This window comes from Podarcis bocagei (assembly GCF_964188305.1).
Source record: "Podarcis bocagei genome assembly, chromosome: Z".
In the NCBI taxonomy this organism is placed as follows: domain Eukaryota; kingdom Metazoa; phylum Chordata; class Lepidosauria; order Squamata; family Lacertidae; genus Podarcis; species Podarcis bocagei.
In genome coordinates this window covers 3,587,139-3,614,749 of record NC_138140.1, presented here as the reverse complement: position 1 = coordinate 3,614,749, position 27,611 = coordinate 3,587,139, and the positions used below count along the sequence as shown (strand labels likewise).

At 44.1% G+C, this 27,611-nt stretch overlaps 1 protein-coding gene across 6 annotated transcripts in view; it reads left to right on the top strand.

Annotated features, from left to right (window-relative positions):
* Positions 1-27,611, top strand: part of GOLGA2 (golgin A2) — a 51,616-nt gene that overhangs the window by 19,603 nt on the left and 4,402 nt on the right. For 3 of the 6 annotated variants that reach the window (XM_081179676.1, XM_081179672.1, XM_081179671.1), the window contains 22 exons: positions 813-941; positions 2,321-2,361; positions 2,486-2,549; positions 5,416-5,475; positions 5,898-5,978; positions 12,197-12,235; positions 13,616-13,678; positions 13,855-13,948; positions 14,745-14,851; positions 16,052-16,110; positions 17,005-17,146; positions 18,534-18,623; positions 18,758-18,865; positions 18,982-19,072; positions 20,276-20,622; positions 21,861-21,974; positions 22,594-22,818; positions 23,283-23,382; positions 23,473-23,561; positions 24,769-24,922; positions 25,042-25,109; positions 25,853-25,955. In XM_081179676.1, coding sequence (XP_081035802.1) covers positions 873-941; positions 2,321-2,361; positions 2,486-2,549; positions 5,416-5,475; positions 5,898-5,978; positions 12,197-12,235; positions 13,616-13,678; positions 13,855-13,948; positions 14,745-14,851; positions 16,052-16,110; positions 17,005-17,146; positions 18,534-18,623; positions 18,758-18,865; positions 18,982-19,072; positions 20,276-20,622; positions 21,861-21,974; positions 22,594-22,818; positions 23,283-23,382; positions 23,473-23,561; positions 24,769-24,922; positions 25,042-25,109; positions 25,853-25,955 — 2,308 coding nt within the window. In that variant the 5' untranslated portion in view covers positions 813-872. The remainder of the gene's footprint in view (positions 1-812; positions 942-2,320; positions 2,362-2,485; positions 2,550-5,415; positions 5,476-5,897; positions 5,979-12,196; positions 12,236-13,615; positions 13,679-13,854; positions 13,949-14,744; positions 14,852-16,051; positions 16,111-17,004; positions 17,147-18,533; positions 18,624-18,757; positions 18,866-18,981; positions 19,073-20,275; positions 20,623-21,860; positions 21,975-22,593; positions 22,819-23,282; positions 23,383-23,472; positions 23,562-24,768; positions 24,923-25,041; positions 25,110-25,852; positions 25,956-27,611) is intronic. The other 3 variants (XM_081179675.1, XM_081179674.1, XM_081179673.1) reach the window with 2 other exon arrangements.

Below are 27,611 nucleotides of genomic sequence, written 5' to 3'. Positions count from 1 at the left end.
GGAGGAGGCATCTGTGGCTTCCTATTGATTGCAGGAGCTTCCTGCAGCCGATAGGAAGCTGTGGCTGTGTCCTGGAAGGCAGTCCCCACACAGAGCTAAACTGGCGCGCCGCACCTGTTTAGCTCCGTGCGGGGACTGACTGAGCAGGCAGCAAGGGCCGGGGGGTGGTTTAACAACCCCCTTGGGCTGTAGTTTGCCAACCCCTGGCTTAGAACTTCATCCATGAGCTGTTTGGGGGCTTGGGATATATCTCTTTGGATATTTAATAACTTGAACCTAGGGTTAGTGTGCACCAGTTTACTGAGGTCTAACAGACAATATTCCTCTTTACATTCAGTTTAAATTTGGTCCCTGGTTGCCAGTCTCTAACTTCGGTGTCTTGGAAACCACGGACAGCACTTTGGGAGAAACGTTTTCCCCACTCCCACTATACAATCTAGGTGTGTATAGTGACTCATTTTGTTCCATCCTTATCTGATTAGTGGTCTTCCCAGGAATATGCACTTTGCAAAAGTAAAGGATCAATGTAACATGAACCATGTTGAGGTTGGCATTGCCCACCATGTTTGCATCACACCAAAAACATTGAACTGATTTCTGCAAGAAGTTCCAGCAGGTAGTGACAGTTCACAGGATTAGGTTTTTTTGTGTGTACATGTACATTTTTTGTACATTGTTCTGAGGAGAGCATTCCTCCGCTGATCTGCCTCTAGGTTTGACAGGTTCTTCTAGAAATGGTGCATGCTTGTATTCATCTGGGTTCCCCCTCACCTGCATGGTGCTTGTAATCTTTATGGTATGTTTTGTGACAGGCATACTGTGATGGTGATGTTTCCGCTCACAATGCTGAACAACTCGCTTCTGGTGTCCACATGCTGTCTAACAGCAACAGTTTGCCTAGCTCTGCCGCTCCAAGTCCTGGTAGCATGCAGCTGTTGCAGGTTTGTCAATGTTTGCATCCCCCACACTGAACACCCTAGATAACTTTGTGTGTGTGTGTGTGTGTGTGTGTATTTGAAATATAGAGCAAAACATACTTCACAAAAGAGCGGGGAGGTGATGGTAGCACAGACATTTCAGTTTTCAACACTGGCCTGTCACTCTGCAATTATAGGAGGAATTGGCTGTACAGAACCCTTAGATTTAGGTTGCACAATACACTCCTTCTTCATCTCTCAGTCTTCAGCCATTGATTGAATGTAGTTTCATTGGAAGGGTGAGATGAGTACAGTTGGGCACCGTGTTGGGCACTGTGGCCCCCTAAGCTCTCTCCTGTAGCCTATAGATTAGCTTTCACATCTTAACATTTATTGGTACATCTCTTCTAGATGGTTGAAATGTAAGGGCAATAGTAAAGCCAAATATTTGTCTACTCTGTTTCCATATCTGCCAAGCCCTGAGGCTGACTTCTAATTTCCTTCTTATTAGGTAATAAATTCAAGATAGGAATAACTTGATGGTGTCAACCAACTGGTTTAGCACCTTCTGCCTGTCTGTTCAGCTTATATGCAATTTATATTAATGTGTGTGAGCTGTGGCCCTCTGACTCATGATACATATCCTCTGTGGTTCCTTGTGTACTGAAGTTGTCCATTCCTGATCTAAAGTAATGGATATTTCTATATTTTTAAAAAAGTAAGTGTTAATTGAAAGATTCCTAACAAAACAAAGTGATAGACAACCAGCCTGACCCTTTGCTTGAGCATTAAATATGTGAAGCTTATTAAGTCTTTTTTCTTGAATTGTGCTATGGCAGGGGTCAGCAAACTTTTTCAGCAGGGAGCCGTTCCACTGTCCCTCAGACCTTGTGGGGGGTCAGACTATATTTTGGAGGGGGGGGGAATGAACAAATTCCTATGACCCACAAATAAAACACACTGATTCCCGGACCGTCCACAGGCCGGATTTAGAAGGCAATTTGGCCCGATCTGGCCCCCGGGCCTTAGCCTACCCATGTGCTATGGTATAGAAGTCTAGGTGTGCTATGTTTTGTGCATCCTATGTTGAAGCAGTCTTCAGGGCAGGTATGCAAAACCTGTGGCCTTCCAGATGTTGTTGAACTCCAGCTCCCATTAGTCCTAGCTGATGGGCAGGGATGATGGGAGCTGGAATCCAACAACATGTGGAGGGCTGCAGGTCCCTCATTCTTGCGTTGGGGAATAAAGCAATGGTAGATGTTGTGAGGTGTCACTCAGAAGGAGAGGAGTGTATCCAGTCTTTTGTTGGAGTTACATATATCTGTTCATGTGCATGCTTGTACATATGCATATATTTGTGCTTCTGATTACTACTACAGTAATGTATCTTTTTTATTTCACAGAACTGTGACACTGATCATAAAAATGCCTTGGAAGAAAATAGGTGAGAGGCTTCTCTCTGTATTCTCTCCTGCTCTCTCCATCATACTCCAGTCACTAAAAATGAGGATTGTTCTTAATGTCTACTTTATTACAGATGTTTGTTGTGTGTCATGTTCCTTTTTTAGGTCCCTCTCATTGGCAGATAGTCTCCGCCAGCTGTCTGAACAGCTTAATGGCATGGTCAATCAGGTAAAAGCCAAGTTCTTCTGATCTGTCTGTCTTAGAATCATAGACCTAGAAGAGATCTCAAAGGACATCTAGTCCATCCTTCTGCTGATGCAGGAAATCTGCAACTACAACACCCCTGATTATGAACTTCTGTAGTAAAAGCGAGTCCATCACCTTCTAAGGCAATCTGATTCACTCTTGAACACCTATCATACTATCAGGAAGTTCTTCCTAATATTTAGTCTTTTTCTTTCTTTTTTTGGTAATTTGAGTCCATTGGTCTGGGTCCTACCCTCTGGAATAAAGAGCAAATTTGCTCCATCATCTGTGACAGCCCTTCAAATATCTGAAGATGGGTATTAGATTGCCTCTTAATCTAAGGGAATCTTAAGGGATGGCCAGCTCCTGAATTTTCAGTTATTGTATGGTTCCTTGCAGCCAGACAATAAAACCTGAAGATGCTTTCAGACTGAAAGCCAGAAATGGTGTGTGTCATGTGGTCTGTGGGAAGTTTGTGTAAAAGAGATATACTCAAGGGTTATACACTGGTAACACATGAAAGGGCTGTCCACTTTCTCTTAAAGAAGCTGTTTTCTGTCTACAGTCATACCTTGGATCCCGATCACCTTGTGAGTTGACTGTTTAGGCTCCCAAATGCCGCAAACCCGGAAGTGAGTGTTCCGGTTTGCACACGTTCTTTGGAACCCGAATGTCCGACGTGGCATCCTATTGGCTGCAGGAGATTCCTGCAGCCAATCGGAAGCTGTGCCTTGGTTTCTGAACTTTTTGGAAGTTGAACGGACTTCCGGAACGGATTCCATTTGACTTCTGAGGTACCACTGTATTTCTTATCAGAGGTTCAAATTCCATAGATGTAGACTTGTTAGCGTGTTAATCTTGTGGCATCTTTAAAGTGGCATATTTATATTCAAGAGACTATATAGTTCACCACTGGAACCATCCTGGAATAATCCAGTTTAAATACAGCTAGACAAGAAGCAGTTAAAAGCATCTCAGCTAAAACAACAGGAGTAGTAATAATTGACCATATTATCCAAGGCTTTTTCATCTATATGTAAATCTGCTAGTGGCCCAGTCTGTGCATAATGCTAAGTGTGAATGACCATGGTTGAGAGTACTTAGCAAAAATTGCACCCTCTTTGCTGGCCTCCCCTGGTCCTGCGCTACCTGGGGGGTAAGCCATGGTTTAGCTTAACATTGCATATTAACTCATATATGTGGTTTCCCTTGAGTCCAAACCATGAACAGTGAGCCAAACAGCTCACTGCAAGCTTGCTCTGAGTGCCCATGTGTTTGCTCTTTATCTATAACCATTATGTGCAAATGAAGTTTGTTTAAGCCATGATTTAACAAACCATGAGCTAATGAGAGGTTGTCTCACAGACAAATCAAATTGTGGTTTGTTTTCTGGAGATTCGTACCTAACACCTTATATTTTAGAGTGTGGTGGTCAAGCAAACATAGTCAAGTAAGAGTGCTGCTTTCACATATAAAATTAAGCCATAGGTAAAACAAACTTAGGTTTATAAGCCAACAGCAAAGCATCTCTTCTAATTGTGGATTGTTTGTAGTAAACCATATTTAAGCTGCTGGACTGAGTTTGCACATAATGCTAAGCCAGTGTTTCCCAACCTTTTTTGGGCAAAGGCACACTTGTTTCATGAAAAAAATCTCGAGGCAAGCCACGCCCCCTCCAGCCAGCCGATTGGCTGGCCAGGAGGCGTGGCCGGATGGGATTCCCCTGCTCTCGCGGGGGCTGAGATGGGATTCCCCGCTCACGTGGGGGCGGATGGGATTCCCCGCTCACGTGGGGAAGGGCGTGATGCCCGCAACCCCACCTCCTGGGGCAGGCCCAGTAGCGAGCGGATGCGCAGGCCAAGTAGCGAGCGGTGATGGGATGTGGGAGCTCGCTCGCTCGCTGTCCCGCGTGTGCTCGCCGCCGCCGCCCCGCCTCTCACCGCCCGACTCGCCCGCCTCCACGGAACACAAGGCAAAGTTCCACGGCACACTACTGTGCCGCGGAACACCGTTTGGGAAACACTGTGCTAAGCCATGGTTTAATAAACCAGAATTTTGTGTTATGTGTGAACAAGGACAGCAGAGAGGTGGTGGGGTAGAAACACATTTTTAAAAATAGCCTCTCTGTGGGTAAAAAGCTAGCATGCCAGTAAGAAAGATTCTAGTCCAGTCTGTGGTTCTAGTTTTCTACCTATAGTTCAGGTGTCTTTATTTTTAGTGCAAGAGAACATTTTGAAAACGTGAACCTCCGTTTATGATCTAAAGTGTTACACTGAATTCTGCTACCTCAATACTTTACTGCTTTGTGTTGGCTGCATGTGTAAATCAAACCTAAAAGATCCTCTGATCTTTCATCAGTATATTACCAGTATATTATGAGGCACATTTAGCTTACCTGAACCATGTACAGTGGTACCTCTGGTTACGGATTTAATTTGTTTTGGGGTGCCGTGCGCACCCCAAAAAATCCGTAACTAGAGGGGCCGCTTCTGTGCACGCACAGCACAATAGAGCGCTTCAGCCATAACCTGAAGATTCTGTAACCTGGAGGTTACACAACACGAGGTACCACTGTATGGGGTATTTTACTTGTAAAACTTCCAACACAATCTACCTTAGCATTAATCATAGGAAGGGGAAGAGTGCCTGTAATATAGGTAGGTGGGTGTTTGAAGGAACCTCTTGCCGTAGTGGGTACACTAAGTTACCTTTGTGTTTATTCTCCATTTTCAAAGTTTTCTTATTCTGTAGGAGTGTCGTCATCCCACTAAGGGAAATATTTAACTGAAATTCATGTTCACATTTTCCAAGTTAACTAGTTGTGATGGCAAATATATTTATTTTACAGCCCACGGCCTATGTGAATGGGGAAAACGCCACATCTTCAACAGATATGAAAGAGATGGCAGTAAGTGCAGTGCTCCTGGTTCTTTGTCAGTCTGCATTTCTTTGAACAATATAGTAATGAGTCTAGTGTTTGTACTAGTAATAAGAACTTAACTTGAGTGCAAGAAATGACAACAACATTACATGTTAAAGTTTTACTTGTTTAGATGAAGGCTCCTGCAGTGGCTTTTAGACTGGGTTATGGAAGTGCTAAAGATCCATCCTGATGTTCCTTTGAAAGGAGATTAAGCTTTTGGTGGTTTAGTTTGTATTTGGTAATGGTGGGGGATGGTGTGTTTGTGTAAGAATGGACACCACAAATTAGTTCAACTGTGATGCTGATTATTATTTTCTCTCCCTTTTTTAAATAATTTGCCTTTTCTCCCCTTTTCTACTCCCTTCCTCTTCCTCCTCCTCCTCCTGCTATCTGCATGTGCCCATCAGACACGTTACCAGGAGCTGGCAGTAGCCCTAGACTCCAGCAATCTAACAAACAAACAACTCAGTACAAAGATAGAGGAATTGGTAAGAAATAACCAGACCAAAATGTTTGGCCTTGTCTTGCTGCTCCTCTGTGCTCTCTGGGTGTCTGCAAGAATTTGGGTTCTTTCACAGTGCCACAAAGAAAAGTGTTGTGTGCTTCATGGTTCAAAGGGGTGCGGAGGGAGTGAGGGATCAAACTAATCTAAATAAAAATAGAGAAAAGGGGGGGGAGAAGAGAGGGGGGGAAACAAAGAGACAGAATAGGAGGAGAGAGAGAGAGAGAGAGAGAGAGAGAGAGAGAGAGAGAGAGAGAGAGAATACAGAGCCCTCTTTATACAGAGCCACAAAGGGGAGGATACCCTCCCAGCTCTCACCTGGGTTCTTCCGTTTCTACTCCCAGCCTGAAAGTTCTTCCCTTCTCTGCTTCTCGTGCAGAGTCCTTCATCAGTCCTTCATCATCTTTGTCTGATTATCCTCATCAACTCAAGGTAGAGGACATCAAAAGACGAAATAAAACATGAACAAAAATAGAATTAACCAAAAAAGGGACAAAAGCTAAATATCATTAAAAATGAAAAGGAAAAAGAGAGATCAAGGCAATAGAGGACTTCTTATTCTCCATTTGCCCATTATGTATATTCAGATTATTCAAAGTATTCAAAACATTCACTCCACAATAGCATCCCACTGTATTCTAGGACAATATCCAACTGTTCCTCAATCTGCTAGGTGTTGTTTTCTCAATCTTCAGTCCCAGACCCCTGAAGTTCGTTTATTTTCCTTTCTACACAGAAAGACCAAAAGGTTGCTATTCAGTTACTATTATTACTAGATAGCAAGATTACAGTGGTGCATCGCAAGACGAAATTAATTCGTTCCGCAAGTTTTTTCTTCTTGCGAGTTTTTCGTCTTGCGAAGCACGGTTTCCCATAGGAATGCATTGAAAATCAATCAATGCATTCCTATGGAGACCGTCCGGGGACAGAGGGGAAGCACCGCGCGCCTTCCCCTCTGTCCCCTCTTTTGAAGCAAGGGGCGGAGGGTAGAAGATCGCTTCTCTCCGTTGCCGCCCCTTGGTTCAAAAGGGGTCCAGGGACAGAGGAAGGCGCGCGCGCCTTCCCCTCTGTCCCCGGAGATTGCGGGGCTGGCAACGGGGAGAAGCGATCTTCTCCCGCCGCCCCTTGCTTCAAAAGAGGTCCGGGGTGCGGGGGCAAGCTTCGTTTTGCGAAGCAAGCCCATAGGGAAATTCGTCTTGCGAAGCAACTCGAAAACGAATAAACCTTTCGTCTTGCGAGTTTTTCGTCTCATGAGGTGTTCGTCTTGCGGGGCACCACTGTATTCTTCCTCCATTCCAGTATAACAATTTTATTTCCAAGAGGTTTCCTTATAATAATCCACAGTTATTTATTTATTGCATGTTTATTAATTGGTACCCAATTCCGTATCTTTCAATCCCATTTCCTGTTGGCCATGATTAAAGGGACTCTTGAAGGTGATCCAGTAGTGGCTGTCACAGATGGAAGTTCAGGGTCCAAGAGTAAAACATTGGTCTGAGCCTATCACCTTAAGCACACTCATGTCTGTGCATTGATGTGACCTCTTTCTGTCTCCTTACTATGAACAGGTGTGTTCATCTTTTACGCTGTGCCTGCAGAACTACCTTGTGGGAGGCTGTGGGAGAGAAAGAGGTTCCTTACTTTCATTTCCCATAGAGAAATGGGAGGCAAACCAAAATAACAGAGGATTTTGATAGCCAAGAACTTGCCCACTTGCAAGAGAAGTGGGTCGCAAGAGATAAGTAGAGATTAAATTTAGTAATCAAGTAAGTCAATTGCCAAGGTGGTTTATACCCAGGTTTAGTCTTTTTTGGGGAGGATAAAGTTTGTTTGGAAAATAGCTGAGTTTCAACTTCTCTCCTATTCATAAATGTAAGTGCTAATTGTATTGGTTTTCAGCATCTGTTGAGAGTTCAGGAATGCACACTAATAGAGACTTTAAAAGTAGGGCTTGCTTTGATTCTACTTTGCAATTGCATGATGAGCTGCTGCTGAACTTCTCCTAACTGGAACAGTGCTGACTCTATTGAATCTGTTTCAGCAAAGATTGGGGCTTAGCTTTCTAGACTTAAAACGTGGGGATAGTGAGTGACCATCTTTTGAGCAACAGTGGCACTGTGAGTGAGCCTGTTTGTCTTTAGCTTGCATGGGTGGCTTCTGCTACTGTTACTTTACTCACTGCCTTTTAAAATACAGCTGGAAATATGTGAGGCCTGTTTTCAGTCAGCAAAGAGTCCTGCATTGTTTGGAATATCCCTCCACCCCATTTCACCCTCCCCAGCTTGTTGCATGGCTTCTCTTAGTTTTTGCTGCATTGTTCTTTTCTTTGTGTCCCCTACTCCCTCCCTCCTCCACACCCGCTGTAGCATTTCAGTCGGCAACTGAAATGCCTTGTGTTTGAGCACTGCTTACAAATGGCTTTTGCCATTTGCAGGCTGACAGGAACATGAAGTGCTCTTTTATTGGGTGTTGAGAATTCTCGGGGCGAGGGGAGCCAAAACAGTGTATTGATTGGGGAGGCGGGGAAGGAGTGAACTTTAAAAAGAAAAGAAAAGCAGACTTTGCAGACATGCTTACTTCATTTGTTTTTGTAAGGGACTACATAGAACAACTGATGTAACAAAATTTGTATTGGGCAAAGAAGACTTCTCTCTCAACCTCTGTGCCCTCCCTATGTCTTTCTGGATTCTAAGGCCCAGTTCAGACCAAAAAAATGTACAAAGGCTTATGTGTGTAAGCCTTGGATCAGGGGTCGGCAAACTTTTTCAGCAGGGGGCCGGTCCACTGTCCCTCAGACCTTGTTGGGGGGGCCGGACTATATTATGGAAAAAATATATGAACAAATTCCTATGCACACTACAACATATTGTATTTATAGTGCACAAAAAACAGGAAAAGCTAAACAGTATTTAAAATGAAGAACGATTTTAATCAACATAAACTCATAAGTATTTCAATGGGAAGTATGGGCCTGCTTTTGGTTAATGATATGGTCGATATCTGGTTCCATATTTGTCACAGCTAGTCGTAACAAGTGATGCAAGTGTTCATCAGTTAATCTGGATCTGGTTAGAGATTTCATTCAGGAAAAAGTCTGTTCACAGACATAGGTGCTGCCAAAGATGGTTGCAAATCTGAGTGCATGGTTCCTGAGCTTCAGATATGTCTCAGAGGGGAGAGAAGCATAGAAATTTGTGAGGCTGCTTGATTTGAAAGCGTCTTTCAGAGAGTCACAATTCTGTAGTTCGACCAATTCCATTTGGTAAATTGGATCAGCAGTTTCAATGTCAACAGAAAAAGGGTTCCAGAAAAGCTGTATGTCTTGCTCATGGATGTGAAGCTCTTTAAATCGAGCTTGAAACTCCTTTTGCAAAATTTCCAGTAAATCCACATGTTTCGTTTGGGAATGCAACTACTGGTTTTCCCGCCGACATGTTTTGAGTTGTGGGGAGATGCCAGAAGTTTTCCTCCTTCACTTGTTTAATGAGGAGGTCTAATTTTGCTTGAAATTGAATATTGAAAGGGTTGAGTATTTCTGTTACGTCTGTCAGAAAGACAAGCAGCCATTTCCATTCTGCATCTTTGAGCTCTGGTACTTCTTTGTTTTTCATAAGCATAAAAACAGAAACATGCAGAAGTAAGTACTAAAACCTTTCAAAACTCTCCCTCGACTCGCCAACAAACTTCTGTGTGGTACGGAATATCTTCATGGTCAATATTTAACTCAGACAGAAATTCCTGAAACTGTCTGTGGTTTAGTCCATGAGCTCTAATGAAGTTAACACAAGATACCGCAGTTTTCATGACATCCAACTTCAGGGATTTTTTTACAACACAGTGCTTGTTGGTGGATGAGGCAGTGTATGGCTATTGGATGTGAATGGTTGTGTTTCTCCATCTCTTGGTTAATGCGTGCAACCACTCCTCTCATAGACCCCACCATGCTAGGAGCACCATCAGTTGTGACACTGGCTAGTTTAGCCCAGTCCAGCTCCAAATCATGCACAGTTTGGCAAACTTTTTCAAAGATACCCTCTCCTATTGTTGTTCCCTTGATGCTTTGCAGTGCAGTAAGCTCCTCTTTGACTTTGAAATTACCATTTGTCCCACGAATGAAAATTAGAAGTTGTGCAGAATCACGAACATCAGTGATTTCGTTGAGTGTCAATGAAAAATAATGAAGTTTTTTCAAGGAGTTTTGCAAATGTTGATGCAAATCCCCCCCCCCCCGTTTCTTCAATCCTACATGTAACTGTACACCCTGAAAGACTCAATGTACTAAATAAATCAGTCTTCTCTGGACACATCTCTTTGGGAGCAGAAAGAATGCATTCTTTAACAATTTCTCCCTCTACGAAGGGTCTGCTAGTGTGCGCTATGAACTTGGCAATGTGAAAACTTGCTCACAACAATGAAATATTTTGCTGCTTTTGCTTCACAAAAATATTTTGCTGAGTTGTCAATCCACTTTTCAGTTTTAATATTTCATCTTTTCTCACTTGTCCAACCAAACAATCATATTTTTCTTTATGGTGAGTATTGTAGTGTCCTGTTACTAGTCACTGCCCCCTGCATTTCTTATTCACAGAGATGAATTCATCGTACCTGTTACACATTTTAAGAGAGCTCTGGGGTCTAGATACTGTTGGGAAGGAGATTGATCTGCAAAGTTGGGTTAACTGAGCAAAAAGAAATGTGTGCTGGGGAAAGGAGTTCCAAAAGGGTGTTATGGGAATCCTACCAGTGCCTCCCAGACAGCCTACCTGAGTCAAGGCCACATATTTTCTCACTAGGAAGATAACCTGAAGTCACTTCTGCAGTTGTCTGGTCACTGTTTAAGATAGCTGTGGGACTCCAGGGAATCCATGAATGTTCGTAAATCCCCCTCCTTACAGAGCTGCTCTTTGAATTAATAACACAGGAGTCACTTTGCCTTTTCAGAGGAACACTTTTCCTACTATTACTTACATCTCAGCCTACTGTGTGTTTCCCTTTTTATAACCAGGAAGGGGGAACAGACAAACTCAAGGCTCACTGTGGCTTGCTGCCATAACACTAAATGTGATTTAGCCATGCATCTAAAGCCTGCTGTTGTGTCTTGTGTCCAGCACCACAGGTCTCACTTGCCTTTTTGTGTATGTTTTGCTCCCCTGCTGCATTACTGCCTGGTGAAATTAAAAAGCACTTCCACCAGTAGTCAGCATATTATTTTTGTGTTCTTTTTCTGCATTTTAGCTCATATTCTGCAGCTTTACATGTGTTTACAGAAAGGCAGGGTGGGGTGGAACAGGGAAGTTGCTTTTCTGATGGTTTTCATATACAGTGGTACCTTGGTTTACGAACTTAATCCATTCCAGAAGTCCATTCTTAAACCAAGGCGTGCTTTCCCATAGCAGTGGCAGACTCAGTTTATAAATGGAACACACTCAACAGGAAGCGAAACATGTTCTTATTCCAAGGCAAACCTAACACCTTCTTCCGGGTTTGCAGCGTTCTTAATCCAAATTGTTCACAAACTAATCTGTTCTTAAACCAAGCTACCACTGTATGGTCAGTTGAAAGGGAAGTGCTTCCCTAAGTATCTGAGGGGTCTATTGCTACCTCACAGGGCTCAATTGTTCCAAGAACCATTTTGTATACTACATTTATTGGACCAACTGTTTGCTGTGTTTTGATCTGTCCAAAAGTTCCTACCTACAGAAAGGTTCTGCACAGCTTAAAAACTTACTGTCCCACACAACAGCTCATTCAAAAAGAGGTGGTATCTGAACCATGGTGGATTCTCTCTCTTGTCGTTAAACATTTCATTAACCCATCTTTTGCTAACCTGTGGTCCTCCTGCTGATTGGCTATGCTGACTGAGGCTGATGGGACCTAGAGTACAACAACATCTGCAGAGCATAATGTTGGCAACCCCTGCATTAAACAAACCTTAGAAAACTTTTGTGGCAGCATTTAAGAAAGCAATGGGAAACAGTATTATTTATTTGTTTGTTTGTTTGTTTGTTGTGTTTTTGTTGTGAAAAATAAATGCAATAGTTGCTTCTTGCATTTTATGTCAGGAGTTTGGGGTTTGTTGATTCTAATAACTTGTTCCAAACATCCAAAAGCTTTGGAAGTATACTTGGTAGTATAGCTTAGCATACTCACACCTAGAAGCCCAAGTGACTTGCTGTTAATGCCTTCATTTTGCTCTTTTTGCAGAAGCAGCAGAACCAAGAGATTATGAACCAGCTGGAGAAGGTAATATGCACTGCTTGAGAGACATGCACAGCCAATTCATTATTCACACCAGGAGCAGGAAGCATAGTATACTGTTGGAATGGGCGGCACTGATTCAAGCCAACACTGGAAAAAAGATTTATAGAAATGGTTCCATTTAGCAACACCTAAGGAACAATATCTCCTCACCTTGTTGCTTTCCCCTGCTGCTTGGATGGTTTCATCACCAGTGCCACATAATCCTGGAAGCAGCTGGCTGTTGGTTGGAAACACACCATGAAATAAGAGCAGTCTTCCTAGTGAGCAGCTCATGTGTGTATTGGCTGTCATGTGGAGCCACTGACACCTAGAAACGTTTGTAGGAGCTTTACCATGAGAACCAAGTTGTAGTTAATATGCATCTGGGTCTGGATGTTTAGACAGTGAGTCAGCATAGCATAGCATAACCATCAGCATCTATTCACTTGTTTGTTAATGGTAAAAGGAAAATAATCTGAAGTATCTTCCATTTTTGTTGTTTTGGGGTTCAGAATGCTGGCTCTAACATCCAACCCCGTAAAAAGCAGTTGTTGTTGTTGTTGTTTAGTCGTTTAGTCGTGTCCGACTCTTTGTAGACTGAGCTAATTTACAGTGCAGTCCTACACCTGTCTACTCAGAGGTTCCATTGGTGTTTTTTAAAAAATTGCTTACTCAGAGGCGTTATCCCTTTCCAGCTGAATGTCAGGAACCCAACTCTCAACTGATTGTTCTTTTTACCTCTCAAAGTACTTTTTCCACCACCCCCTCTGGCTAGCTGTACCCACAGCCAAACAGAGTGAGTATCCAGCCCAGCTACACCACTCTTGTGGAATTCTGTGGCACATCATCACCAGACTCTGGTATATCTGAGCTTTTCATCACATCCCGCTAGGCCATTTTGGCCAAGCACGACCATGTGCCCTATGCCTGACTTTATATACCACTTCAGGTGTGGGATAGGTAGAGATCTGGCTGAGACAAAAAGAGCTTGGGAATGTTTTACATCACTTGCAAAGCCTGTGCATAGCACCATGCATAGCTCTTTGCAAGTCCTGACAAGCATTGGATAATTGTTGCTGGCTAGCTGACTGTCGGGGCATCAAAGCACCTCACACTACATGCAGGGGAACAGGCCACCTGACATCAGGTGGCAGGTGGGTGATCCTATCCACTTGTCAATCTTGGGCTGCAGGGGTGGGAGACGAACCTGGCCCACTGGCTGGATCTAGTTCTATATTTCTGCACTAGGGCTTATGTGCAGCAGTGGTGGGTAGACAGTATGCATGAGACCTTAATGCTTAGAATGAATTTTGGTCATATAAGAGGAAGATTGTAAATCTAATATGGTTTTGGTGTTGCTATTTCTATGTCATGTTTTTATAGGAAAAGAAGGGGTTTGAGCAGAAATTTTCAAAGGAACAAGCAGCATTGCGAGAACAGTTACAGGTAAACTCTATATCGTACATCAGCCCCCAATTAACATTTTCTGACTGCACACTGAAGTTCACGTGTGGCAATTTGTCTATTTCTGCTTCTAGTTACTTATCCTTTCAGTGGTTGTTATGACATAGGAATTCTAGGCAGGAAGTTCTCCTTTGATCCAGTTGTTTTGTGCTTTGAAGGTCCACATTCAGACGATAGGAATCCTGGTTTCTGAGAAATCTGAGCTGCAGACAGCCCTTGCACATACGCAGCAGGCCGCTCGTCAGAAAGCAGGTAGGCAACACCCTAAGCCTTCTGGCTAACAAATTAGGTGATGCTCTTGAATACTGCACCAGTTGACTTAAATGAAACATTTTTGGTAAGCTTTGGGCTCAGGAGGCAGTTATGCCGTTGATGATTCAGTGACACAGCAAAACGATTTCATCATTTGGCCTGTGGTTTGGCTGTGGCGGTAGGTGCTCTAGGCATTGGGAGAAGTGGGCATATAAGCTTCTGTAGACTTCCTGGAAATACTGTTTGAAACCTTCCTCAGTAATCCTTTGGAAACAACAAAATAATAAAACAGACCGAGAAAGCTCAAAAGACAAGAAAGTAAAAATACTGGTATACTGGACCTAGCATTATGAAAATTATAAAATGAGTTAAGTTCTGACCCTTTCACAATTCTCTTATATTCCAAAATGCTTCTGTAAAAAAGCCTATACAAGGGTATGTATTAATTATGGATACATTAGCATAGCAAATTCGGACATAAAGGAGATACAAATCTGATTGTGTTATGGAAAAATGGGGGCAAGTTATCACATATTTGGAATCTGACCCATTGAAATGAGTCAAGCCAAATAGAAGAGGAGTGCACCACTTGCTGTTTTCCAGACAGCTTCCAAAACATCTAATCCAGCAATAGCCAGGGATGGGTAACCCTGAGAAATATTGGAGCATGATAAATCTTGGGCAGATTCTGTTGAATGCTGATTGGCGTTGGGGGTTGGAGCATAAAGTGATGGTCCACTCCTGCCAGTTTGCTTGTTGGGTTCCATTGCAACATAACCTTGTTTTACTTGGGCAGGAGAAGCAGAGGACCTTGCTTCACGGGTTCAGTCTTCTCGTCAGAGGATATCTGAGCTGGAGCACACCCTTTCCTCCCTGTCTACGCAGCAGAAGCAGACAGACAAAGTAAGAATTCCCTATATGTCTATTTCTATTATCTCTTTCTATTATCTCTTACACTTGGTGCTTTCTTCTTTGGGAGGCTGGTCTACATTCCGCCCCCAGGTGTTCACAGAATTCCAGTAGACACCTCAGGTGGGTGGGTGTGGAATGAAATGAGAGTGCCTGTTGGTTTTGTTTGGATTAATACGCTTGGCACTTTGTTAGCTTTGCCAAATGGCCTGTCTGTCAGTGAGACCCAGGGGCATTGTTCTCATTCAGTGGTTCATTTTGGCACTGACAACCATCCAACTGTCTCCATTTCAGTCTCAAGTCTAATTACCGATGTCAAGTGTAGAGTCTCTCTGTGCAGCTAGAGCCAAAACTTTGTGTCAGATGCTATTTTGGGTCATAGGCAGACATATCCTATGGTTTCATTTGGTATACAGGTGATAGTGCTACAGAGAGGTGGTCTTGGCAGTCTGCATTTTGCTTCAGCAGAACTCAAACTCGCAAATTACTGTTTTTAGCTTCCTGTGGTTTATGTTTGGTGGATGGAGAGATCACTGCTTAAAAAAACCCAAACATGTGACTAGAATAACAATATAGTCCACAAGTCTGTTTTAGAGCCATGGCATAACTTGAGTGGGTTGCAAACTTAACATATTTTTGGAGATATTGGCAGGTGGGGAGGGTTGCACTGGGGGACCATTTGTCTATGGAGGACAACTATATGGATGTATGACATGCTCACTTATTCTTAGTTTTTGGAAACAAGCAAATCTTCATTCCTCATGGTTGCAGAGATATGTTTGAAAGTGCAGTCACCAACAAACAGACAAAATGCTTAAAGGGTTCAAAATAAAAAAGTAGAAAGATTATGAGTCTTCATGCCATTGTGGGATTTTCACCCTATTTCCTAAGGCTACAGGTCTAGGTCTTTTTCAGAGACTGGCTCTCACTTAGTTGCCTTTAAGGTGTAATATTTATTCGTGGTATCTCTTAATAAGCTATTAATAGTATCAGGCTAAATTAAGTAAGTCCACTGAAGGCTTCAGGGACTGTTCCAGGTTTGAGGGAGCCCTTAACAATGGGCTTCCTGGGGGGTGTTGTTCTCCCTAAACAGTGGATGCTAAAAAGTTAGTGATTCTGAACTGCACTGCATAATTCCAAGATCCAAGAACCATAAGCTCCCTCATTGATTTCTGCGTTTGTTGTTGTTGGCAGCATAATAAAGAGCTGGCAAAGGAACGAGATGCCCTGAAACTGGAAGTCTACAAGCAAAGGTGGGGTTTGTTATTTTCCCCACAACATTATTATCCAGTTTTTCTACTTCCAAAAGTGGATGTCTTCCATAGCACTTCCCTCTCTTCTATTAACCCACTAGCCTAACCTACTTCCCAGGGTGGTTGTGAGAGTGAATGTGGGAATGGGTATGAAGGAGCCATGAGCCTAAGTGCCTTGGCGTAAGGGCAGAATAAATATTTTAAAATAGTTTAAGGACTGATTTAGATGAATATATGGCAAATGTGAGATTTGAACTAGGGTCTCCTAGCACACCCCATTAGTTCCTATGCTGCATCAGATTTCTCAGCAAGCTGCTATCTCATAGCCTTGACACAACTGTGATGATGCTGGCCAAACGTAAAGATTGGAACACAGCCATGCCCACGACATGCTTTCCTTGCAGAAGACCCCCAGCATCTGGTTAAAAGGGTTGGGTGATAGGAAAGATCCTTTGCTTAAATCTCTGGAGAGTTGCTGCTTATCAGAGAAGATACTAGTGGGCTAGCTGGACCCAATGGTCTACACTGGGATAAGGCAACTTTTCCTCTGCTGCCTCTGATGGAGTTTCCATGAGCAGGTGGGGCTTTTTTATTTGTAATAGTTGTGTTGTAGAAGATATTCTGGTAGCTGTGGCTTTTTCAGCCTTTCATGAAAAGCTGCACCTGGGGAATGCATACCAACTTTAAATGACTATTAAAATGCGGGAGGCAACTGGCAACCAGTGCAGCTGTTTCAGAATAGGAATTATATAGCATTGGCCCATTGAAACCCTTGCTACTGCATTCTGCGCTAGTTGCAACTTTTGGATCACTAGCAAGGGCAGCCCCACATAAAACGTATTAGTAGTCCATCCTGAAGGATACCTACTTGTTGTTGTTTTTCCCCTCCTGTAGTAAAAACAGTGAAGAATTCAAGCAGCAAAACTCTGAACTGTCTGAGAAGCTGCGCACCTTGATATCTGAAAACTCAGCGATGAAGCTGGACGTGGAGGATTTGCACAAAAAACTGGAGATGGCGGAACTGATGATTCAGCAGGTGATGGTTAGGTCGCTGGGAATACTGCTGCCTCTTGCAGCGCAGCATGTCATATAGTTGTGGAAGGGTTCTGAATAAAGTTACTCCTCACTCCCAGCACTTAGCATGGTATTCTTTTAAATCTGAGGGATGGTCTTAAGCAAGCACTTCTGAGCATTGAAAGGAAGCCTGGCATTTGACTAGTTTTTTTTTTCTACTAGGGCTTCTTGACACATTAATGCCTCAGCTCACATGACCAATAGGTATGATGTGTGTTGTAGTCCAGCAACATCTGGAGGGCCACAGTTTCCCTGTCCTTGCCTAAAGGTTGTGTTCCTTGAAGGTTCTGAGGGAAGGGACTGCTCTTGTGAGAGATTATTCTTATTTCAAGCTGATATGGATGTACATCTTGAGTTCTTTGTACTCTGCACCCCCAAATGGAGAGCTTCACTCAGCATATTTATCCACTTTTTCTCTTTCTCTTTTTTAAATAATATTTTTATTAGTTTTCAGTCACAATAATTGAATAATAGCCTCATTATAACAATGCCAAATTATAATACAATTACTAATCCCAATCATTCAGATGCCAAATCGTATAATTCAAGTGGCTTCCTGCATGCTAGAATTGATGGTTTGACTATTTACTTTATTTCTGCATTCCAAAATCTTATTCATCTCAATTACATTCCAGTCAAAATAGCAATCCCTTATACAACAACTGCAATATTAACATCCATTCATATTGACACATTAAATGATTGTAAATCTATAGGTGAAGCATTCATTCTATATCCTTATTCCTCCTCTGTGTGACAGTTATTCTGTCCGTGGTGTTCCTTCCTGTCCTTATAAAATATAATGTCTATCTTTTCCCAGCCATTGCTGCTCTCCATCATGCCTTGGGTGGAGCTAATATCCCATTGTTGCTATTTATCCACTTTTTCAAAGCATTTGCACTTATGGGTACTGGATTGCAGAGAGAATGGAGGGCATGTGGATTAAAATGTAGATTACTAGGTGTGGGGGAGAGGGTAGTAGCCAAGGATGAAAGAGCTATGGTGACCTTTGAAGCTGCAATCCATGGCATTCAATCCCAGCATCTGTTCTATAGCCATGAGTGCTAGAAACTTGAAAGCTTGAAAAAGGAAAGCTAATTTCCTTATGAAGATTTTCCCTTGTGCTTAAGGGGGGGAATGCAATTCTGGCTATTCTCTCTCTCTCTCTCCCCCCCCCCCCAAATAGACACGTTAACCGTTTGTCTATAATCCATGAGCTAGATTAAAAGGCACTGTAGAAGCATCCTTTTGTGGACTTCTGGGGTGGGGAGGAATGAATGAATGAATGAATGAAAAGTGGCAAGGAATTTCAGTGTTTACCATAACCATTTGTTTGATTCTCTTGCCAGTTTGCAAACCAGCCAGGAATCCCAGATGCCACTCAACAGCTGCAAATGGCACTGGAAGAAAGAGCAAACCTAGAAACACAAATTGCCCAGGTAGGCTCCTCTGCCATGGGTTTTGGGATGTGGCCTTCATAGAAGAGTCCCTTAGCTTCATTCCCAGGAAGGGCGTTTTCTTTATTCACAGTATTTGGCTTATGCTTTCTTTTTTCTCTTTGCTTGCTGAGCAGATGTCTGAGTCGATCCAGCAACTGCAGACTGAACGGGATCAGTATGTGCACAAGCTGAAAGAGGAAGGGGGAATCTGGCAGCAACGAGTACAGTTGCTTTCTGACCAGGTAAGAACAGGTTCTCCTGCACTAAATAGCAGGCAGATATCTTTCTGGTAATATAACAATGAAAGACATGGAAGGTTAGCAACACTAGTCTTCCCTTTCCAATTCCTGTGGTGTAGGTCCAGGCTCTGACAGAAGAAAAGGACCTGAGTACAACTCGAATTCAGGAGCTGGAAGCCAATCTGTCAGAGTTGATCAGCAGTCAGTCCGGTAAGGTTCAGTGTTCAGAAACTGCAGCTTAAAGCAAGGCCTTCTTGCATACTTAGCCATTACCTTTGCCCCCTAAACATACTCTGTTCCATACAAGCTCACCTGTTCAATCCCCTGTCTTTTTACTCTGTGCTGTAGCACAGTGATATGCAAAAGTTCCAACGATCAATTCCTGGCTACTCATTTAAACATACTTAAACAGTGGTACGTCGGTTTTTGAACATAATCCGTTCTGGAAGACCGTTCGAGTTCCAAAATGTCCGGAAACCGAAGCGCAAAGGGTGGTCTGCAAATTTAATAGAGAAAATTGAGAAAAATAACATATACACTCAGCGGAAGCCATTCAACTTCTGAGGCCATTCGAAAACCAAAATGTTCATCAATGGAGATGTTCGAAAACCAAGATACCACTGTATATGAATCTGGTTGCAGGTGATAGGAAAGACTCCATTAGTTGCCTGGTTCAATTTCTCCCATCTTGTCAGCAGAGGTTCTCCTCTTAATCCTTTTGCAGAGGATTGGCCAACATTTCTCTCCCCCACATTCCATTCTTAGGTGCACACCTTCAGATGTCAAGTGTGCCTGCAGCAAATGTGTTTACACCTGCATGTATCCTGTAGACACACATGTGTTAGAGCACCTTGATTTGTCCCTGCTTCCTGTGGAATGAACACTCCATGGCAGATTTGGGCTTGTCTTTTGTTTAAGGCAGTGATGGCCAGTCTTGGCCCTCCAGCTGTTTTTGGACTACAGTTCCCATCATCCCTAGCTAACAGGAACAGTGGTCAGGGATGATGGGAACTGTAGTCCCAAAAGAGCTGGAGGGCCAAGTTTGGCCATCACTGGTTTAAGGCAACAAAAGGGACCTTTGCTCCACCCTTTTATGGTTTTTCTTGAACGACAACATGGCCAGACAACCAAGTTTGTGTGTGTTAAATTTGAATGTGCCACAATCACATAGAAAGCTGAGGTCCAATTTAAGGGGCAAAGGGAGCTGACCCAGCCCCACCCCTTTAAAGTGCTTTACATTTGGCCAGGCTCACTTCCATTATCAGCGCCTGAGCAATGGAGGGGGGGAGTGCCTGAGTTGTGTGTGCTGGGGGGGGGGAGCCATGGAAGAGGGCTCCGCACTCCTCACCTAGGCACTGCTTTTGTTCCTTAAGTTGGCCATGAACAGTCTGCCTCTCTGACTTGACCTTCTAGTAGTGAAGCCCCTGGAAAGTGATCCTGCCCCCCATTCAGGGCCCACAGAAGCTGAGCTGCACTTGCAAGAAGAGCTCACTCGGTTGCAGGAGGAGAAGGAGGAGCTTCGTGGGCAGTGCCAAGCCCAGATGCGGGACAATGAGCAGCTGAGCCGCCTCAATCAGGAGCAGGAGGAGCAGCTGCAGGAGTTGGAAAAGACAGTGCAGCGCTACAGTGAGGAGGCTGTGGACAGGCAGCAGATCCTGGAGAACATGCAGAGTGACAAGGCAACCATCAGCCGAGCCATGACTCAGAACCGGGAGCTCAAGGAGCAGCTGGCAGAGCTGCAGAATGGCTTTGTCAAACTGGTATGTTCCTCCTTGTGGTGAGAGGCAATAGCCCCCTTTGCTATCCACCCAGAAACTTCCAGTGCTAGGGATGTTTGAACTCTAAAAGGAAGCCATCAAGCACCCAGGGAACCCTTGTAGATTGCTGCAAAGGTTCTCTTTCCTCCACTGTTTCACTCTCCCTTCGTTGTTTCTGTTCCCTGTTTGTCTTGAGCAGGGGTCAGCAAGGTTTATCTTGCCTGGGCCAGATCAGTCCCGCAGAGATCCCTCCGTGGGCTGGATTGTGAGTGCTCACACCTGTGATTTCTGGGATCTGCGTAGATGCGATTTCCGGCGCCTCGCTGGTTTAGTGCAGCACGAGAGCAGGCAGCTCATTTCAGGGGAAGCTCGTGGGCCAGTCAAACGACTTCCACGGGCCACTTCTGGCCCACGGGCCTTAGGTTGCTGACGCCTTGTCTTGAGGAACCAGTGTCTTTTCCTTGGTCCCGTAATGGTCAACAATTTCAGTCTCCTTTTGTTTCTGACTAGTGCTGACTGCCTACATCTGCCTGAAATCTGTGATCTTACTTTATGCTGTATCTAAAAACCAATCTTATTGCCCTAATGGCTACAGAGGGAGACTTTAAACGACTTGCTCACAAACCTGTGTATTTATACATTAAGTGAAGTAGCCTTCTGTTTGGAGAGCAGTGGTTGCCCCCTGTTCTGAGTACAGCACGCATAAACCTGCAAGTCTTCTGAAGCTTTTCCTATGTATGTTGCTAAATGTGTACACTTTATCTTTGAAGCTCAAAACAAGTATGCTAAAATATTTTAGCTAGCTGTACATGGGTTTCATAATAAATCATACGTGAATGTAGTTTTAATATAGGAAATGTTTAGTTTGCAGACAAGTATCTGAACCTTAAAGTTTCAGGGAGAGAGGGAGGAGCTTAAACACTAGAAGTTTAAAGGCTCAGAAAGCAGAGGAGTTATGGGTGGTGCTTCTGTTAACCAGGGGTGAAACTGCTGCACAACTTCCTGGCATAAAACCCCCGCTGTTAAAATACTTTTATCCTTAGTCCAGTGCTCTTAAGGCTCTTTGCCTTTCCCCCATGGTTTCCTTCTCCTTCATCCCCTATCCCCTATTTTAGGTTGCTCCCAAGCTATTATGATTTCTGACAGGGATGCAGAAGGTTCCATAACAATAGACTGATACGTACTTCACTACTAGGGAGATTTGTGGCGCTGCCTCATTTGGCTGCCTTATGTCTTCACAGACCAATGAAAACATGGAGGTGACGAGTGCCTTGCAGTCAGAGCAGCATGTGAAGAAGGAGTTGGCCAAGAAGATTGGAGAGCTGCAAGAGAAGCTGGCAGAGCTCAAGGAGATGGTAATGCTCTGGCTGGGGTACCACCGTGAATTAAGGGAGCCAGTAATAGGGCACGTGGGGCCAGGGGCAGAGGCAGTGGGCTATAGGTGGCACAAGGCAGTGGGGTGAGGTCTTCTCCTTGCATACATTTCCTCAAGTGCTGAGCTGTTTTCCTTAAGACTGTCTTAGGAAATTACTCTTGCAGTTCCTGAGGTTAGGCTACATAGTTTAGCCATCGGACTGAAATGAAGAATAGTGTCGGAAGAGCTTCTCTACCCAGCAGAATTCAGAGCAGCCTGGCTTGAGTGGAAGAGAGATGTTCATTCCTCTTGAAATAATGTTGGTTTTTCAAATCCAGTCTGTGGTGTCTGAAGGATTAAAAAAAAAAAAATCCCCACATTGTGATTTTTGCATAGCACATGCACGCATTGTGATTCACGATATATCACCACATCAAATATTATGAAACCATTACCATGAGGTGGACTTCAGATTGGTTTTGGACAATATTGATACATTGCCAAGCCCTACTGAGGTGGGGGAGAGAAGGGGGATTGTGTGTTATATGTGTGGAGAGAGAAGAGTGCACCACCTCTGGACTGCTGATTTGGTAACCAACTTATTTCCCTCCCCATCCTAGGAGGCTCAGAAAACACAAGAGGCTCAGGCCCTTCAGGAGCAGCGGGATCAGTATTATGCCCACCTCCAGCAGTACACTGCAGCATACCAGCAGCTAGCCACAGAGAAAGAGGAGTTGCACAAGCAATACCTTCTTCAGATGCAGCTCATGGATCGGCTGCAGCATGAAGAGGTCCAGGGCAAGGTGACTGTGGAGATGCATTTCAAGGAGCTGCAGGAAGCCAAGGTAAGAGTTGGCGCTTGGGAGGGCTGGTAAGCAGGGCTGTAGAGGTTAAAACTGAGTAGGTCCAGGAGGATTCGGTTCTGCTTGGTCCTGGGCTGCAGCTGCCCAGGTCATCTGAATTATGCACCAAGTGAAAAACAATTCAGTGTTAGGAATAATTAATGCTGACATGTGTACAGTTGTGTGGTATTGCATAATTCTAATTGTGCAATTGGGCCTTTGCCAGCTTTGAGTGAGAGCTTGGGTGTGGGATGCAAGGTGACAAGTGCCTGAGGTAGGAGCTGACATACTGGAGATCCCAAGTCTGGTGGTTGGATGTTGGAATGAGAAGGGCTTTCCAAATGTTTGTTTTTCCAGTTCTGGGTCAGTAGTTGTAGAAAGGAATCACATGAAGCCTTTGTGTTGTGTTGGGTCAGTGTACTTTTGTGGAAGAAGCAGCCAAAACATCTGCTGCCTCTTTCTTGAAGGAAAGCCTGGAGATGATTTCCAAAGAAAACAAGGAGCTGCAGGCTCAGGTCAGCCAGCTCATGGCAGAACTAGATGCAAGGATGCTTCCCAGGGCACAAGGTGAGTTGTCTTTTCCATTAGCAGGAACACAGGGGGGCTGATCCTAGCAGGATGTTCTAACTCCTCTCTGCTGTCTTCCTTTGCTCACAGGGGATGGAGTGGAAACCGAAGAGACTGTAGAAGAGCTGAAGACTCCTGCCCTTACCATCCCAGATAATTTTGAAAGTAGAGAGGAAATGGTGAGTGCCTGGCAAGTCTTTGTGGTTTTACATGAGTGCTTCAGGAGGTGAGGGGAATAGGAAGGGTGGGCAGGGAATAACTTGGAAGCTCAGAGATGCAGCAGCCCTGAAGTTCTGTTCAAAGAATTTCAGCTGAATTCTAGCTTCCTAGAAATGTGTTGCATTTCTGGATTTATCTTCACTTGACATTAAACGTAGATTAACTTCCCCATGCTTTTAAATTGGATTATTTCTCAGCCTATGCTTGTGTCTCCCTCTCTGTTCTCCCCACGCCCTTGTGTGCCTCCAAGCAAGCCAGAGCAAGTAAACATTGGATTCCCAACTAGTTTCCCACTTCAGTACTGGATGGTTCCAGACAGGTTAGCTTCAGAGACAAGAAGGGCCTCTGTAGACTATTTTCGCATGTAATGTGTCTCAGCAAGCTTGCAGAACGGTTTATCAATTGGGTGTGTTTTTTTACTGTCGACTTGGCAAAGTCCCTAAAACAAGAGATGCTGAATTTACTGAAATCATTCTGAATGCAAATGCAGACAGGCACATCCAGGGGGCTCTAGTTTTGGGGCTTAGGACAATACCTCAGCATTACCAATCCTTACAACCCAGGCACTTCCATTTTTGGTGGCCCACCTAGATGACAAAAGACCAGTGCAGACTTTCCAGTCTCTGCAGCCAGCTTCTCACGGTATCTTATTGAATATGTCCCTGCCTCTTTCCCCAACATACAGCCAGTACACTCTGCATTACAGGGCCAACCTAAGAATGTGCTGAATTCTTGGAAAGAGTAGCCCTGGAGTTTCAGAATTGGGTAGCATTATGAAGCCAACAGTTTTGAATTGGTATTAGTTGTATCTTAGTATAGTGATTTTTGTGCTTTCAAAAGACACTCTCCACCTCAAGAAAAGGCCTGGAGCATATTTTTTCCAACACTAAGCCAAAGTTTTAGAGCATAGGTATAATGAAGCATAAATGTGCCTACAGAGCTGTGGAAATACGAGAATGACTCTGATGAAATGAGCTACAGATAAAAATGAACCTTCTTAAATTCTTTCTAACCCCCTTGCAACATGCTAGCATTGGTTTGATTGTACACTTATTTCTCTTATTTAAAACAGCTATAATTCTTCAAATGGTCCCCAGGATATATTTTTATTTTTTACATTTAACAACACCCTTATGCTAAACTTCAGCATATGGAATTGCATCTTAGGTGGCTTTCTTGACATCTGTTATGTCCCAAGCGGAAACTGAGCGAGAGGAGATGAGGCAGCAACTGTCTGAGGAGAGGAGGCAATGCAGAGGCCTCCTGAAGCAGATTGCCATACTGAGGAAGGAGCAGCAGCTGCATGTTGCATCTGGGGGAGGTAAGCGTGCTCCTGTGTGTGGATGTGCACATTCAGGTGTCTATTTGGGTTCCAGCCAGGTTGGACCACAAGGCCATTCCTTCTGCAGTCGCTTAATCAAATTACTTGACCCTTTTCAGATTCTGCTGCAGATTCCGTTCCAGGTGAGGTTCACGAAGCCTTAAAAAGTGCCATGGAGAAGCTGCAGGTGCGTGTTTAATGCTTTTGGCTACAAACCCAGACAAATAGCACATGTGCTAGTTAATGCAATACATCTTTCAGCACTTTATGAGCATGTTCATGTGAAGGTCCCATCACTGATGAAGAGCCTTTGCAATCCTGCCTTTGCCTATTGAGCTGTGTGATGTTGGATGGACTGTTACTGGCTTAGCTGTCTTTGTACTGTAAGACTTCCAAACAGCTATAGTAGTTCCTCCATTCCCCAAGATCTCTATAATAATTAGCACTTAATCAGATTTTCACCATGTAGGTTCTCTTCTCTCTCCCTGTCACAATCTTTTGTGGGGGTGAGTGACTAATGATGCTGCTTTGGAATCAAAAGATATTTTGTGGAAGAATCAAGCTTCCTAACCACACTTTGTTTATTGTTGATACACCTCACTACATTTTGAGTATATATGTTCTTAAGGGATCTGATCTGAAAAATCTTTAGTCTTCTAGTGATTTTTTCACTTGGAAAGCAGCCGCAGGCTTTTCCTCCTAAGCAGTCAGACCTGCTTGGGTAGAAGGCTTCTGCTGCTTTCTTTTCTAGTAATAAGATCATTTTACCTTCCAAGGGATGGTGCCTATCTGCTGCCTATCGGTGAGAAGCTGCCCTTGTCCTGATTATTGCTGTGGTAGTGCTGGCTGCTGCGCGAGGAGGGTTTGGGTTTCTTCTTCCACATGGTCTCCCCAACAGCTTTAATGATGACTGGCTGTTGTGCTTTCTAGTCTCGTTTCACAGACCTGATGCATGAGAGGGCAGAGCTGAAGGACCGGGTGGAAGAGCTGGAACATCGTTGTATACAGTTGTCTGGAGAAACGGACACTATAGGTGAGATGAATTCAGTGCCCCTCTCCACGTTTCACTGAGATGTCTGGGGAAGTGTGACTAACACTTTGATATAGATTGTGTGGCAATTCTCCCATAGGATCCCGAAGACCTTTTGTTTACATTTTAAAATCTCAGTTCTCATGAAGACAAAGGAAAATGCAGGTAGCCTCCAGTAGTTAGGAATTACTACTCATCACCCACCTATCTAAACCATTTTACCTTCTGTGTATCCCCACACAGAAACAACCAAATAAAGGTCTTGGGAGCAGACCTACAGAGTATGTAGGAAGCAGCTGGTATGCACCATCCTAGTCCCTGTCTGGTCTGCTCTCTCAGCCAGCAAAAGTGGGTGCTGTTTGCCTGTGTCAGTTTGCTTATCCTGTAAGATACCTGCCTGCATGTCAGAAAGTGTGCTGATTACAGTGTAGGGTTGGCTGAGTGAAAACACCTGGACTGTGGATGTGGTCCAGAGCCTTCCTTATTATAACAGCAGGCCCTGTCACAGGCAGGTGGGGTCATCCCCAAAGGGGACAACACTTAAAGGTTGCCGCTTTGGGGAGCCACAGGGGAAGAGGAGTGTCAGTCAGGATATGTAGGGCCGAAACTGTGGGACACGGCATGTGACCCTCACCCATTATGAGAACCTGGTTGAGGGGAAGTTTGGTTTGGCGTGGTTTCCCTCGAGTGAGAGGCAGAAAGAGAGTAGTAGTGGATTCACCATCTTCTTCCTGATGGTGTGCTATGCACATACTATTGGGCCTTAAGTTTACTATCTTTGGCCTGAATCTCTCAGTTGTGATAGATGATGGGTGTCGGTGTGCAGGTAGCCAGGAGTTGTTAAAATGCTGTCCAGTCTCAGTGGTCATGGGCAGAGGAAGATGCCGTTCAAGTACCAAGGCCTAGATGTTTAATCTGTGTTCCTCATTCCTGGAAAGTACTAGTAGCATATCCACTGAGCCCCGTGGTTTGGTGATGCTGTTACCAAATGCCAGATTGGTCTGTAATAAGACCATGTTCATCCATCATAGATGAACAGACTGATCTGACCTGCATTACTGAGACTTGGGTGAGTGAACTGGGTGGACCTGACCTTACCCAGCTGTGCCCACCTGGGTACATGATACAGCACTAGGCTATACTACCAGGTGGTTGAGGGGGAGGTGTTGATATTGTCCATAAAAACATTATCTCCTTGACCAGAAAACCTCTTGATGTTGGGACAAGCTTAGATGGTCTGGTGTTGTTTAAGAGAGACAGATTCAACTTACTGCTGGTCTGCTGTCCACCCAGTTGCCCAGCAGCATCCCTGATCGGGCTCGCCAAGGTGATCTCTGGGGTGATGGAGAACACCAGGGCGGTTGTCCTGGGTGTCTCCAGTAACCATGTGTAGCTACCATTGGGTCAGTTATAGATCTACCTCCAATAGTCTTTGGTCTGACACACCATGCAGAACATACTCATGATACAGTCTTTGCCCCAAGTGATACGAGAGACTGAGAATAAGGGGGAGTGCAGTCTACTACCTTGTCATGGTGAGATCTTTATCCCATTATGTTTGGACTGACAATGGCCATCCCTCGCTTAAGACTAGTGGGCCCACTTGGATGGAAACTGATGTGTTCCTGAATGCTCTGTGGGATCTTCCTGTGGAGAAAG